The 12662-nt window shown below is 47.7% G+C and overlaps 1 protein-coding gene across 1 annotated transcript in view; it reads right to left on the reverse strand.

Moving 5' to 3' along the window:
- The window catches only part of hectd1 (HECT domain containing 1), a 32777-nt gene that overhangs the window by 8384 nt on the left and 11731 nt on the right, over positions 1–12662 (reverse strand). The window contains 20 exon segments of the mRNA XM_070920604.1: positions 1–124; positions 620–674; positions 765–916; positions 1079–1149; positions 1679–2089; positions 2966–3187; positions 4138–4861; positions 4952–5118; positions 8185–8361; positions 8700–8866; positions 9066–9176; positions 9277–9489; positions 9854–9993; positions 10138–10272; positions 10384–10489; positions 10818–10912; positions 10992–11138; positions 11270–11481; positions 12083–12346; positions 12434–12656. The exon segment at positions 1–124 is cut by the window's left edge and continues 105 nt beyond it. Coding sequence (XP_070776705.1) covers positions 1–124; positions 620–674; positions 765–916; positions 1079–1149; positions 1679–2089; positions 2966–3187; positions 4138–4861; positions 4952–5118; positions 8185–8361; positions 8700–8866; positions 9066–9176; positions 9277–9489; positions 9854–9993; positions 10138–10272; positions 10384–10489; positions 10818–10912; positions 10992–11138; positions 11270–11481; positions 12083–12346; positions 12434–12656 — 3916 coding nt within the window.

Raw genomic sequence — 12662 nt, forward strand, 5'->3', positions numbered from 1 at the left:
CGGCCTTCGCCTGCGCCGCCTCTCTGGCCACACCCAGGATCTCACTGCTCTGATTGGCCGAAACCGAGCTCGGGCTCAGACCGCCAGAACGACCCCCGACACCGATGCTGTGTTCACACAAGTCCTGGAGGAGGGAATTGAATCAGGTCAGAGGTCATTACTTCCACGTCAGATGTGTTTTCAGCGTTAACAAAGTTGTTTTTATGTACTTTATGTACTTTTTATACTTTAGGAGTATAGACGCCTCTCAGCGGCTTGACACTCCTTCGAGGAACAGAAGTTGTTTTCTACTCAATTCAAGTATGTAAAAGAACTTGTGTCATGGTGACATCGGGATCATTTGTGCTACTGAGTCAAAAAGGGTCTCATCCAACATGAGAGGAGGAGGAGGAGGAGGGGGAGGAGGAGGAGGAGGGGAACGTGACCGCAAGAAAGCTGATAGCGAGGAACTCTTTTGTTGAGACCATGATGGATAATAAATGATAAGCTCAAATATGGAAGTGTTATTCAGGTTTGTAACAACAGAAAAGCAAAGAGAAAACAGTGTGTGTGTGTGTGTGTGTGTGTGTGTGTGTGTGTGTGTGTGTGTGTGTGTGTGTGTGTATAAAGTGCGACTCACCATCTTTCCACTCTCCTTCTCTTTCTCAGAGTCCTTCAGCTCTCTGTACATGATCCTGCAGGACAGAACAGCCAGAATTAAAAACTCAAACGTCTGTGAAAAGGTCAAACAGTTGGTATCAGATTCAGATCGTCCCCCCTCGTACGTGTATGTGGGCTCCCAGATGCGTCGCAGTTTGTCCGTCTTCACGGCTCCGTTGCAGGAGAGCTGCAGCAGCCGCTGGACGTAGTAGAAGATGGTGGACTTGTAGTTGGACAGAGGGAGCTCCACCTCCCGGGTCGTACCCAGCCCCGCCACCTAAACACACGAGAAACTGTAAAATAACTCTTGCACGTATTTTAAAACTCCGTTTCCAGTTCAAAACTCCAAACCAGAGATTATTATTAAAGACTGAGCTCCACGTCTTAAAATGGTCCGACTACATTTTTCTTGTGATAAATCCAGTTGTGGTTTTCTTACCTTCAAGGTGAGAGAGAGGTGAGGAGACGGAGCACACTCCACCTCCTCCTGAACCTCTGAACGAGGAGTTCCTGACAGAAAAACATGAACTTTGGTTGAGTTGAAATACTCAGATCACCAGATGACTGTAATAGACTCGACTGGAAACGCAACACTGAACTCCAAGTGAACAGTCCTTCATCAGGTACAAACCTGAGTTTAAAGACTTCAGTTGTTTACATGTTCATCATCGTCAACCTGACACAGCTGGTGTTTATTAGCTGTTGTTCCTGACACCAAACTGCTCCTGATTTTAAAGTAAAACCAATACTATACCTTTGGTGTTTCAAACATACACGAGTAAAGGTACTCCAAAAAAAGGATGTACAGGAAGTAGAATGTGTATAACATATTACTATAGTTTCATTATCTGTCCTCCTTATATATATACTATATGAACATTTTATAAACCACTTTGGAACAGACTTCACTTTAAATAAAGTTTCCTTACTTACTTCCTCCAGTAAACAACAAAGATCCATTTAAATAATCAGGCGTTAAAGCCGGAGTTATTAAAGTCTGTGCAGAGTTTCTACGCAGGACCATGTGTGTCTGTTGTACCTGGCGGGGGGATCTCCAGGTCTGTGGTCTGCTGGACGTTGGTTCTTCCGGGTCGGGGGTCGAAGGCGGGGACCAGAGCAGAGAACTGTCTCTTTAGGACGAAGTCGTCGTCCCACGTCCTCCTGCGACCTCCTTTGGTCTCGTACTCCTCCTCCTCCTGCGGGGCGGTGGCCACACAAACTGATCACACCCTCTGACATCACTTCCTGTTACTCACTACTCGTGCTGATCTGCTGGTTTTATTTCATGACCCACAAACAAAAAAAAGGTGCATTACCAGAACCTCCTCGTACTCCTGGTCCTCCTGATTGTCGTCTTCATTCTCGTCATCGTCGTCGTCGGGCTCAGGGAGGTCCTCCTCGTCGTCCAGCTCAGCCAATAGTGTGTTGGCACGACAGCTGTCCAGGAAGTCTACAGGTTGAAAGAGCGAGAGATGAGAGGAAACATGGCGTGGAAGCAGCGAGGGAAGATCTCAAAGTCCAGCTCAACAGATTTATAGAAGATAACACCTTCAGCCCGTTCACCAGTCGAACCACCAACACAGCTTCAACTAATCTATATTCACACGACCTCCAGTTTGTGGCTTTCTGAGTCCATGTCCAGTCTGACACCTGACTGTCTTCATAAACTGTCAACACTCAAGTTCACAGCTACGTTGTTGAAATGCAGCCGGATTAGTTTACTACAATAACTGGCACATTTACATTTCTGAATATTGATTATCACTAGCTCATCAATATTTCCTCCAAGTGACACCAAATCTAGGTGGTTGGTCCCCAGTGCACCTGTCTGGTTGTAACTACAGTGAGTATGAAAACTGTCACTGAATTCTTAATATTCACTTATTTAAAGAAACTGATGTTTTAATCAGTTTATTAATTTGACTTTTAATCAAGTCAAATTAAGTTCACTTTAAAAAGTTCTTCATGATAAAACACATGAATACTTTACATTAAGGAGAGTATTTAAAAATATCAAGTATCATTTCAGAAACAACTCGTGTCAAATACTGAATACAGCTCGGCTTGTTCATATTAATGACAATTTGTATTGCAGAAATGATGAGTAATGAAAATAATAGAGAAACTAACACTTTCTTCTCATTCAGTTCTATTAACTTTAATATTCACCTGCAGAAAAACACGATGTATTAATGAATCTGCTCCCTGATGTGAGAAGAGTTAGACAGCAGGTTAGTGGAAGCAGGCTGTGTGTGTGTGTGTGTGTGTGTGTGTGTGTGTGTGTGTGTGTGTGTGTGTGTGTGTGTGTGTGTGTGTGGTCACCAACCATAGAGAGAGAACTCAGCCTCCTGGCCCGTGTCACTCTCACTGGACGTGGACGTCAGGCTGGTCGTCAGGGTGTTGCTTAGCAACTGGCCCACCGACAGACCCGTGGTGGCCGTGGCTACGTTATTGCTGCTGGTTACTATGGAGGTTGACATGGTAACGGTGGAGGTGGTGCCAGTGGTGGTGAGGTTAGGAAAGCTCTGAGCACCCATGAGAGGAGAAGCTGCAAACAAACAAACAAACACAAACACAAACAAAGGGCGGTTAGTTTGTCAGAAACCAAAGAGACGAAGCAGCGAGTGAAGCTCGTTAGCTCCAGTCAGCTGACTGGAGACGGCTGCTGATTGGCTGAGGGATGCTCATGCTGTTAACCCAGCAGGATCCAAACCGGAGCACCCAGCCTGCATCTGGTCTCAGGTCCAAGTCAACCAGGTCTAACATCTGCTGCTAAGAACGTTACGTTTTTAGTGCTTCTGAACCACAAGGAACAGGCCCAGGATCCCAGAGGACATTTTGACACTAGGAACCTGGACCAGGTTTTGGTTCCTGCCCTTTAAAAAAATGCCTTCTCCTGAGTCACCACTGTCTAAGATAAGACACTAGCAGCTACAACAGTGTACAGAAAGGATTTGGACTGCAAGTAAGTTCAAATTGTTACTATTGATTAATATTAGGACCAGGGACACGACAGCTGTGAGTCTAACTTTCCAACTAGTCTTTAAAAGAGAGTGAGATCATGAAAAAGAGGTTGAGCGATACGAAAGTCTCCAGTAAAGTCTGACTTTTTAATCTGTTATTAGTCCACTTTGCCAGCTAGTTTGGAGATGAATGACATAACAAACTGACTGTTAATCTATCGGTCTGTTCAGGGTGGGTCCACCTCAGGTAAGATCTTCATGGGTACAGTCTGCAAAGTTTAATATTGTTAAAGTTAGTAAGTGCTGATAAGTTAGTCCCTGACTACATTAACCAACAGTCACTAGTCCTGTTCTGCAGACAGGTGTGTTTAGTTTAGTAATGATGTCATCTTGGTGCTGCATCCAGTCAAAAGAGTGGATCACCCTGAACTAATGACTGAAACCTGCGGCCCACACCTGACTGTGTGACTGGTGTAGTATTTGTACTCCTGGCAGTTACAGTGTAGTATTAGTATAGTAATATTGCGGTACTCACTGGCAGTACTCAAGACGTTCCTGCCCAGCGTGTTGGTGTTGTTGTCGCTGCTGCTGCGGCTAAGGTTCATGTTGTTGGTGGCATTGGTGCGTGACATGTTGGGGGCGCGGCGGACAAAGGACTCCATGAGGCTGGCCTCCCGTGACGACAAGTTGGGCACGCTGGCGCTGGAGCTCATGGGAGCGCCGGCGGCCAGAAGGGAGCTGACAGACAGCCGGGCATTAGCCGCCGAGCACAGAGGCCTCTGGGAAGGCGTGTCCTTGCTGGATGACTCCGACACTGAGCTGACGTCGGGGGAGCTCACGCTCACCAGCCCCATGGAGATGGCCGTCGTCGGGTCCGTCGAGTCCTTGTTTCTGGCTTCGTCGCCGGGGGCGGACGTGTCGGCGGTGAGCGTGCCGGAGCTCGACGCCGAGCCGGACCCGCCCTCCACCGCAGAGGACAACACGACGATCGGCTCCTGCTGCTGTCCGTCAGAGCCGCCCCCCGTTACGCCTCCCATCCCGGAGCCCTGGTCGAGCAGCAGCCCCTCGGCCCTCCTCTCTAGCCGCAGACCCCCCGTGCCTGGCAGCCCTGCAGAGGAGCTCAGGCTGATGTCGGAGGAAGAGGCGACGCTGCAGACGGAGCTGCTGCTGCCCTTCCTGCTGGAGGAGCTGGCCCCGCCGAGCGACGTGGCCCCGCCCTTGTCGGGACAATTATTTTTCACCAGGCTGCTCCACGACTGCTGCTGCGAGGAGGACGAGGTGGACGAGGAGGAGGAGGAGGTGGTGGTGGTGGTGCCGCCGCTGGCCGCCGGCGTCACAGAGGGTCCCACCGTGGAGGAGGCGGGGCCTGAAACAGTGGATGAGACAGGTTTGGGTGACGGCGCTGTGGCAGCCGACTCAGGGTCGTACCCTGGAGCAAGCTTGAGGTCAAACTTCCCTTCAGCGCCCATACGGTAAGAGTTAGAGCCGCCAGCATCCCAGGTTACATCAATCCAGCCTGGATGGACAGAGAGATAGGAGGGAGACGGACGGATGGATGTCAGAGACCCGGCAGAGAGAGGGACAGGCAGAGAGACAGAGACAGACTGAGAGACAGAGAGAGAGAGACAGACAGACCGAGAGAGAGAGAGAGAGGTAGAGGGAGGTAGACAGACAGCAGAGAAGCAGCTTACAGTCAGCAGCTCCACACTGGACCAGATCCCAGCAGGACTCTTTGTGTGAAATGTTCCTTTAAAGTCACAGTGAAACCTCTTTCCAGATGTGTCTGACTGTAATCGTTTCATGAGGACATTGTAGAGGAGGTATATCTACGACAACTGCTCATCTCTGTCCTGTTGCGTTGGAGTAATCAAAGAAAACACATTTTCATTTCTAAAACTTGTTTTAAATGGTCTCTTATATAAATCTTCCTTAAGCCGTAGTCTATTACTGGAAGTGAACCACTGAGGCTGCCTAATAAACCTCAACACTGTTTAAATACTGACTGAGTTTATACTAAAAGTTGGCAGCAAATATTCATGTTTGTAATCTGGTTATTATTGTTATACAACACCTAACACACGATAGAGAGTATTTATCCTGATGATTTTCATTTTACTGCAGTAAATAACAGGCAGTTGTTTTGTATGTGCATATATATCGAAATAATATATATTAGAAGGACACAAATTAATTACAAAAGAAACAGGCAGAGACAGTAGAATGCTGTTTCACTGTGACTTTAAAGCAGTGGTTCCCAGAGCCACAACTTCACCACATTAAAAACATCTGCGACATTTACATTCAATAAGTTACGTTTCCAAACAGAAGAAATGAGAAATAAATATGAAAATCAGTACTAACGCAGCTAATGAGCATCTCAGCCCTCAACACAGTCTGACAGGACTGAACCTGAGCTTTAACTGAATATTAATATTGTTATAACTGACATGCACGTGTGTACATACATGCATGTTATACTGGGGGTGGGGGGGTGTTTGGGTTTTAAAACTGGAGCAGGTTTTGGTCCAGGTGGAGCGATGAGAGAGAAAAATATGAACACAGTCACAGAAAATGACAATCAAAGCAAAAGTAGAAAATTTTTCTGGCAAATGCAAAGCGTCAACGCCACAAAGAAAGAAATTTAACTGAGAAACGACAATAATCCTGGTTTATGATTTTAAAATGATAATCAACAGAGCCGCTGGTGGCGTCTGCAGGAGCTCAGCTCACTGACTCAGGATCAGATCTGAATAAAAACACAGAAACACCAAGAGGAGCCAGAGGCAGGGAGGAAGAGGAGAGGAAGAGGAGAGGAGGAGGAGGAAGGTGTTTGTTACTTCCTGCATGAGCACAAATCAGAACTTTCATTTAGATCTGACTGAACAGCGACCGTCCAGGTGACCTGCTGGACTGGAGCGGACAGCATGGTGACGGGATCAGACGGATCAATACTTCGGTCTCTTCATCAGGTCACTGCGTCAGATCAGTCGGCTATAGAGTCATAAATACTTCTGAGTGACAGAGAGACATGACAGACTACAACCAGAGCTCACCACCTCCTGACAACTTGCGTGGCGTTCAGAGGTCATGGGTGAGACAGAGGCCGACTTCACTGACCACCTGACAGCAGCTCGTAGAAGTTGTCAAACTCGAGAGCAGAAGAGTTCAGACACACTTGTTGGATGTAGCAACAAGGTAGCAGCAACAAACTGTCTGCTTCTGGTCAATTACAATGTTTTTGCCTTCTCTCAGTCAGTATGACAAATGCCATGACGTGCACAGAGCGCTCTTCACCTGCAAACATGCTGAAGAGAAAGAGGAAAGATGTTGTTGGTGCTGTGAAACCATCGTAGACAGCCGTATCAGACGCCATGTTCGTTTACACTCTTGTTCCTGGAAGTCAGTCCCTAGCTCCTCCTTCCCAATGACATCACGCAGGTCGTCAAAGACGGCGAGCCATGATTGGTCGAGGACCAACGTGTAGTCTGTCTGCCTCTACAATCTCCTGATCTGACACAGAGACTCTGAACAGACAGAAAGGTGGTGGAGTCTGAACCTGGCATCACAAACGCTGCCAACGTCAAAAAACATCAAGAAGAAGTAGTTCCAACAGAGTACTTCAACTCCAGGAGGTCATTCATCATCTTACAGCGTCTACACAGGCTGCCTGACGGCTCACTGCGGCTGTTTTTCACTTCAAGTCTATTTTCTGCAGTTTTGTGCTCGTAGCTGCAGTGATTGTGTGACCGACGCACAGTACGGTGCCTGAACGCATCTTTCACGCCACAGACACAGCCTCAGTCTGAGTTCTCCCGTAAGGACTTGCTGTACTTTGACACTGTAGGTGCAAACAAACTTACTACACCTGGAAAACAGCCAACAGGTGTAAACATCTGTCTGTGGCCACGAGAAGTTACAGTCAGCGCTATTAGCTAACTGAGCTGAGCCGACACAACATCCGAGACATCAGACACAGAGGTCATGTGAAGGAACAAGTTCGGGGAGAAAACAGTTAATGCAGCAATGTTCCTTCCTTCTTGCAGGAGCTGCTGAGTCCAGATCCTGTTTCACAGAATGACATGAAAGTTGTGGGCAGACATTTGAACCAGCAGGTCGTAAAACACATATTCTTGAATTTGTGTGTGCAGAAGCCATTTTCATTTAGTTCTTCAAATGAAGATTTAGTTTTCTGTTTACAACAATTAAGAAACCAGCACTGATTCAGATCTTTATCAACATCTGTGCTCGTTTTCTTTCCTCAGTCTCTGAATGTTGCAGAGAGCTCAACCTAAATTTAAACGTGTGAACTTGTATTTATATTTTCATAATTTGAAATTAACAAGTTTTCAAATTGAGAACTTGCTGGCACAACTATCTGCCCACAGTTGATCCTCTGAGTACAGAAACAGGGAGCTGGACCTTCATTAACAAAACCGTAAGACAAGAGAAGGTATTAAATCACTTTCAATACATCAGTTAAACTGGTTGCGTTGTGATCCCTGGTGCTCTGAAGCTGCAAGATGAATCAGGACAAGTTTCTGTTTTTCAGTCTCAGCGTCTGTCCTCTCTGGACGCGTCTTACCGTTGTGAGCCTCTCCGGTGACGGTGCCCTCTCCAGTGGGGTTGCCGTCCTGGTCGCGCCACTTCCAGTCGATGCCGCGGACGACCCGCGCCCCCGGGACGATGTACTTCATCACCTGGGAACGAAACAGGCGGCGCTGCCGACGAAGGTTTGCCTCCGCCTCCTTCACAGCTTTACCTGAGGGAGGACGACGGCGAGAGGAAGGGTCATATCAAACATTCAACTGATGGCAGAGAACAGACGCACACAGGAGGAGTCAGAGGAGTGGAGCACATGGGCTGAAATGAGCTTATATTTTTGAAAATAATTTCAAAGCCAGTGGTTGTAAATCACATTCTGTTCACCTGTGAAAAAACAATATACGTGTAGTAAACAGAGTTAAATAAATAAAATGTGTACACATATTATATCAACTGTGAGGTTACTAAAAAGAAATGCTTTAGTGAAACATCTGAACTCAGTACTCAAAGTTCCTACAGTGTGCGTGTGACACTGAACACCCGTGGCGGCCTTACCGAGCTGGTCCTCACAGACGGCGGTGACGGTGCCGTACAGCTCGAGTCCGGACAGAGACAGATAGTGAGTCTGACCACTGGCGTTCTTCCCCATCTGTTTGATCCTGATGTGTCTCCACCCCTGCTTCTCCTCTTTGGACGGGTCCAGAGGCCACGTGGCCGTCGACCTGACACACACACGCAGAGTTAGATGACGAGAGTCAACTTAAATAAGCTGCTTTCATGTCATGCCATGCCATATATATATATATATATATATATGGTCCAGCCTCTTAGTGTTCATTTATTTGAAGGACTAGCTGGGAATTCTGGCTACTTTCTGCCACTTGCTGAGATCTGTTTATTGGCACAAGGAGAGTGTCGTACCCCGGTTCGTTGAGGCTGCAGTCGTCCACGTGGGTGTAGAGAGTCGTCCAGTTCTGACCGTCCTTCGACACCTGAAACACCCAGTTCCTCAACGCAGAGCGGCCATAACCCCTGCAGGAGGAGGAGGAGATACAATATAAATGATCCTAATGAATGTAATTAGGTTCTTTTTATTACCTGGCTGGTCTCAGGGGTGCATTTGTTTCATTACCTGGCGTGTCTCAGGGTGTACGCGGAGGGAATGACCCAGAGGCCGAGGTCCACGGCGAACCAGGCGTTCTTGTCGTCATTGGTGTGGCAGTTGAGGGCGGAGCTATCCCGACTCAGGATGTCCTCCAATCGCCCGTAGGGGAGGTTCCGCCCCTCTGATGATGTCACCACCACCAGGCCGTAGGCAGCAGGATTTACCCACTCATAGGCCGTCCTGAACAGAACAGAAATGAGGCTTTGATTAGATAAACATTTAATGATGTAATGTAATGATGTTCCAAACGTCTGGTCTAAAACTACATCAGATAAAGGGCCAAAATTTAAAACTATTGATTAACCGTTTAAAACTAGTGACCCATACCTCAACCAATCATATTTTAACAGTTTAAAGTCTTCAATAAACCTCTTCAATCAATGTGTGAATAGAGGAAATGTGAAATCCCAAAACATGGCAGATTTACCAGGTTCAATTTGTCTGGATAAGAACACAACAATGTCAGACCAAACTCCATTCAAAAATCTGCTAAATCAATTCTGCAACGAAACATTTACAGTTTGACTGTAGCCGCTGAACTTACTTGGCATTGGTTCCGACCCAGTAGATGATTCCATTCTCGTCAAAGTCATGTTGGTGTCTGAACGTGAAGGTCTGTCCTTCCCTCAGCTTCCTCACGAAGACAAAGGACGAACGCTCAAAGTCGTACCACTGTTTAGCCACCTGGAGGACGAAGAAGAGGAAGAGGGGGAAGGAGGTTAAAACTGAACTTCATCAGTGTAAAATGAGATGAGGGGATGTATTTGTTTCCATGACAGAGAAATGATCCAAGCTCTGCAAGAGTGTTTTTAAATAGTGTGGCCTCACCATCTTCAGCAGGTACTGCTCCAGAGACTCCACAGTAGCGAGCGGTTCCATCTTCAACATGCGACCCGTCCGGTCGATCAGAGCCGTCTCACCTGGCGCTCGCTCCAGACGGAACCGCAACCTCCTCGTCAAGATCTGACGAGCACAAACACACTCCATTAAGGTTGTCCTTCAGAAGACATGCATACAGCAACCAACAGAGTTAACCCAAAAATAGCCCTGGATCCAGAACACACTGCGACTCACCTGCAGGTTGTATGAGGACCCTGGAGTGTCGTACAGGTGCAGAGGTAGACGTTCTATTGACTCCAGGACAGCTATCAGTTTACGGATTAAGGCAACAGCTGGTCGGCTGCAAACACACAAAATCACAGGGTTACGTTCAGGTTTAATCAGACGGTTTAAGACCAGAACAGATAGCAGGCGGACCACATGGAGCATGCTTTATTAAAGCCCCCTCACACCCATAGTCCACAAACAGGAGTTTTCACTTGTGTTGCTGATTAGCTTTCTTCTCCAGTCTGTGTGGCTGCACAGACAGCGCTGGACTGACAGCTCTCTCACTCACCTGTTAGCCCTGTAACCTTATATAATATACATGCTCATTGTGCTCGGCAAGAACTCGTTTGTACGATGTATTGTACATGATGAACATGTCAGCTGGTGTTTGGTGCCGTTACCTTTCATCGTCTTCATTCTCGCTGAAAGCCGCCTTAAAGACATTGATCCTCTCCATTAAAGGCTTACAATCATGTTTCAGGTCCAGTTCCACACTCTGCACACAGACAGACAGAAGAGTCTCAGTGACATGACATTCTGTAGGTTTGATGAATGGTAATGGAAAGAACACTTACATTGTTGAGGACGGTGAACAGCGCCTGGACCAGGCCGCTGCTACACATCTCATACGGAGAAATCGTGTTCTCATCCTTCAAAACTACAATCAGGTTCTCCAGAGCCGTTTTCATCAGGTCCCTCCACGTGTTCTCCCCTTCAATGCACTGCTAACAAAAACCACACGACATCCCAAAGTGAATACCTACAGCACGACGACTTAGGCTTCAGAGTGTGTGTGTGTGTGTGTGTGTGTGTGTGTGTGTGTGTGTGTGTGTGTGTGTGTGTGTTTATGTACATGTCTGTTGGTGTGCAGCTCCCAGGCGGACTCCAGCTGTGTGGAGATGTTCCTCAGGGTGACCACCACTCCTCTGGGCATGCTCTCTACAGCTTTGAAGTGGTCGTCGTACAGCTCCCTCGCCATGCTCTTCACCTTCTGCTTCGTCTTCTCCAGCTTCGACTTCAGCTTTCTGCCTCTCTTCCCCGTCCAGCCCGTCACAAACTCTGAGCCTGCACACACACACGGCCAGACAACGTCAACATTAATCTAACATACCAGTGTCTGTTGTGCTTCCGATACGTTGATCACCAATATCGTTTCAATTCATAACTACCAATTAAACACCAATAACTTCACCAGCTCTGCAATCCGTTTCCTGCTGACACTAAATCAGCAGTGTGTAGGCAGGATTTCTTTCAACAGGGTTCAACTCTGGATTTCTCTCCGTTACAGACACACAGATCCTGTGTGTTCATTACAATGTAAGTTTAAGGGCTTAGTCATGTGAGAAATACTGTATTAGTCATTTCTAACCATTTCATTTACCCAGCTACAGCTATGTGGTCTTATCGCAAAGACTCCTGATCAGCTGTGGAAGCTGCTGCTGTCCCTATAACACGTCTGCTCAGTCGTTTCAGAATCATGAATCAAGCTTGTGTGTGATTCCACTGACAGTGACCTGCATGCAGCTCATATGTTGCCTCTGCTGCTTCTGTGTGAATTAAAGCTACAAGACTTTAAACTTTCCATAGTTTTTTGAGTTTATGTTGGTGTGTTGTTGTAACAGCTGCAGGAAGATTCGTGGAGCTGCCGGGAAATGCTGAGACACACCCAGTGAGGTCTCGGCGGTGAAGGAGTGTTTGGTTCCTCTGTTGGACTCGAAGACGAAGCCCGGCAGGTCTTCCTTCAGGATGGTGGCCTGCTGTCCGTCCGAGTTGTGGATGGCGATCTCTCCGTCCTTCAGGCAGGTCAGAGACCAGTTCCCCACCGTGAGCTTAGTGGGTCCAACGCTGGACAGGATGGGCTGACTGGCTGTTACTGGTTTCACCTGACTCCTGGCCCGCTGCAGCTTCTCCAGGAACTCACTGCGAGACTCTGCCCGGAGAGCGAGGAAGACAGATCAGTCAGAGCAACAGAGACAACCAGAGATCAATAAGAGTGTTAGGACTTTGTTATTTGTACCGGAGCTGTCCGACCCCCCCTCTGGACTCCCGCTGGAGTACATGGTGGCCAGCTTCCCGTCCAGGATGAACCTGAACCAGCCGTTGGAGCCATTGGAGAGCTCGAGTGCAGCAGCGTCCGACCAGATGTAGAGACAGTCCCTCCCTCTGATGATGGACCAGTCCTTCCAGTGGTACGGCTTCCCCTGCTGGACCTCCCTCGCGTCCTCCTGCACCTCCTCCTCCTGCAG

This window comes from Enoplosus armatus, chromosome 15, assembly GCF_043641665.1.
Source record: "Enoplosus armatus isolate fEnoArm2 chromosome 15, fEnoArm2.hap1, whole genome shotgun sequence".
NCBI classification, from domain to species: domain Eukaryota; kingdom Metazoa; phylum Chordata; class Actinopteri; order Centrarchiformes; family Enoplosidae; genus Enoplosus; species Enoplosus armatus.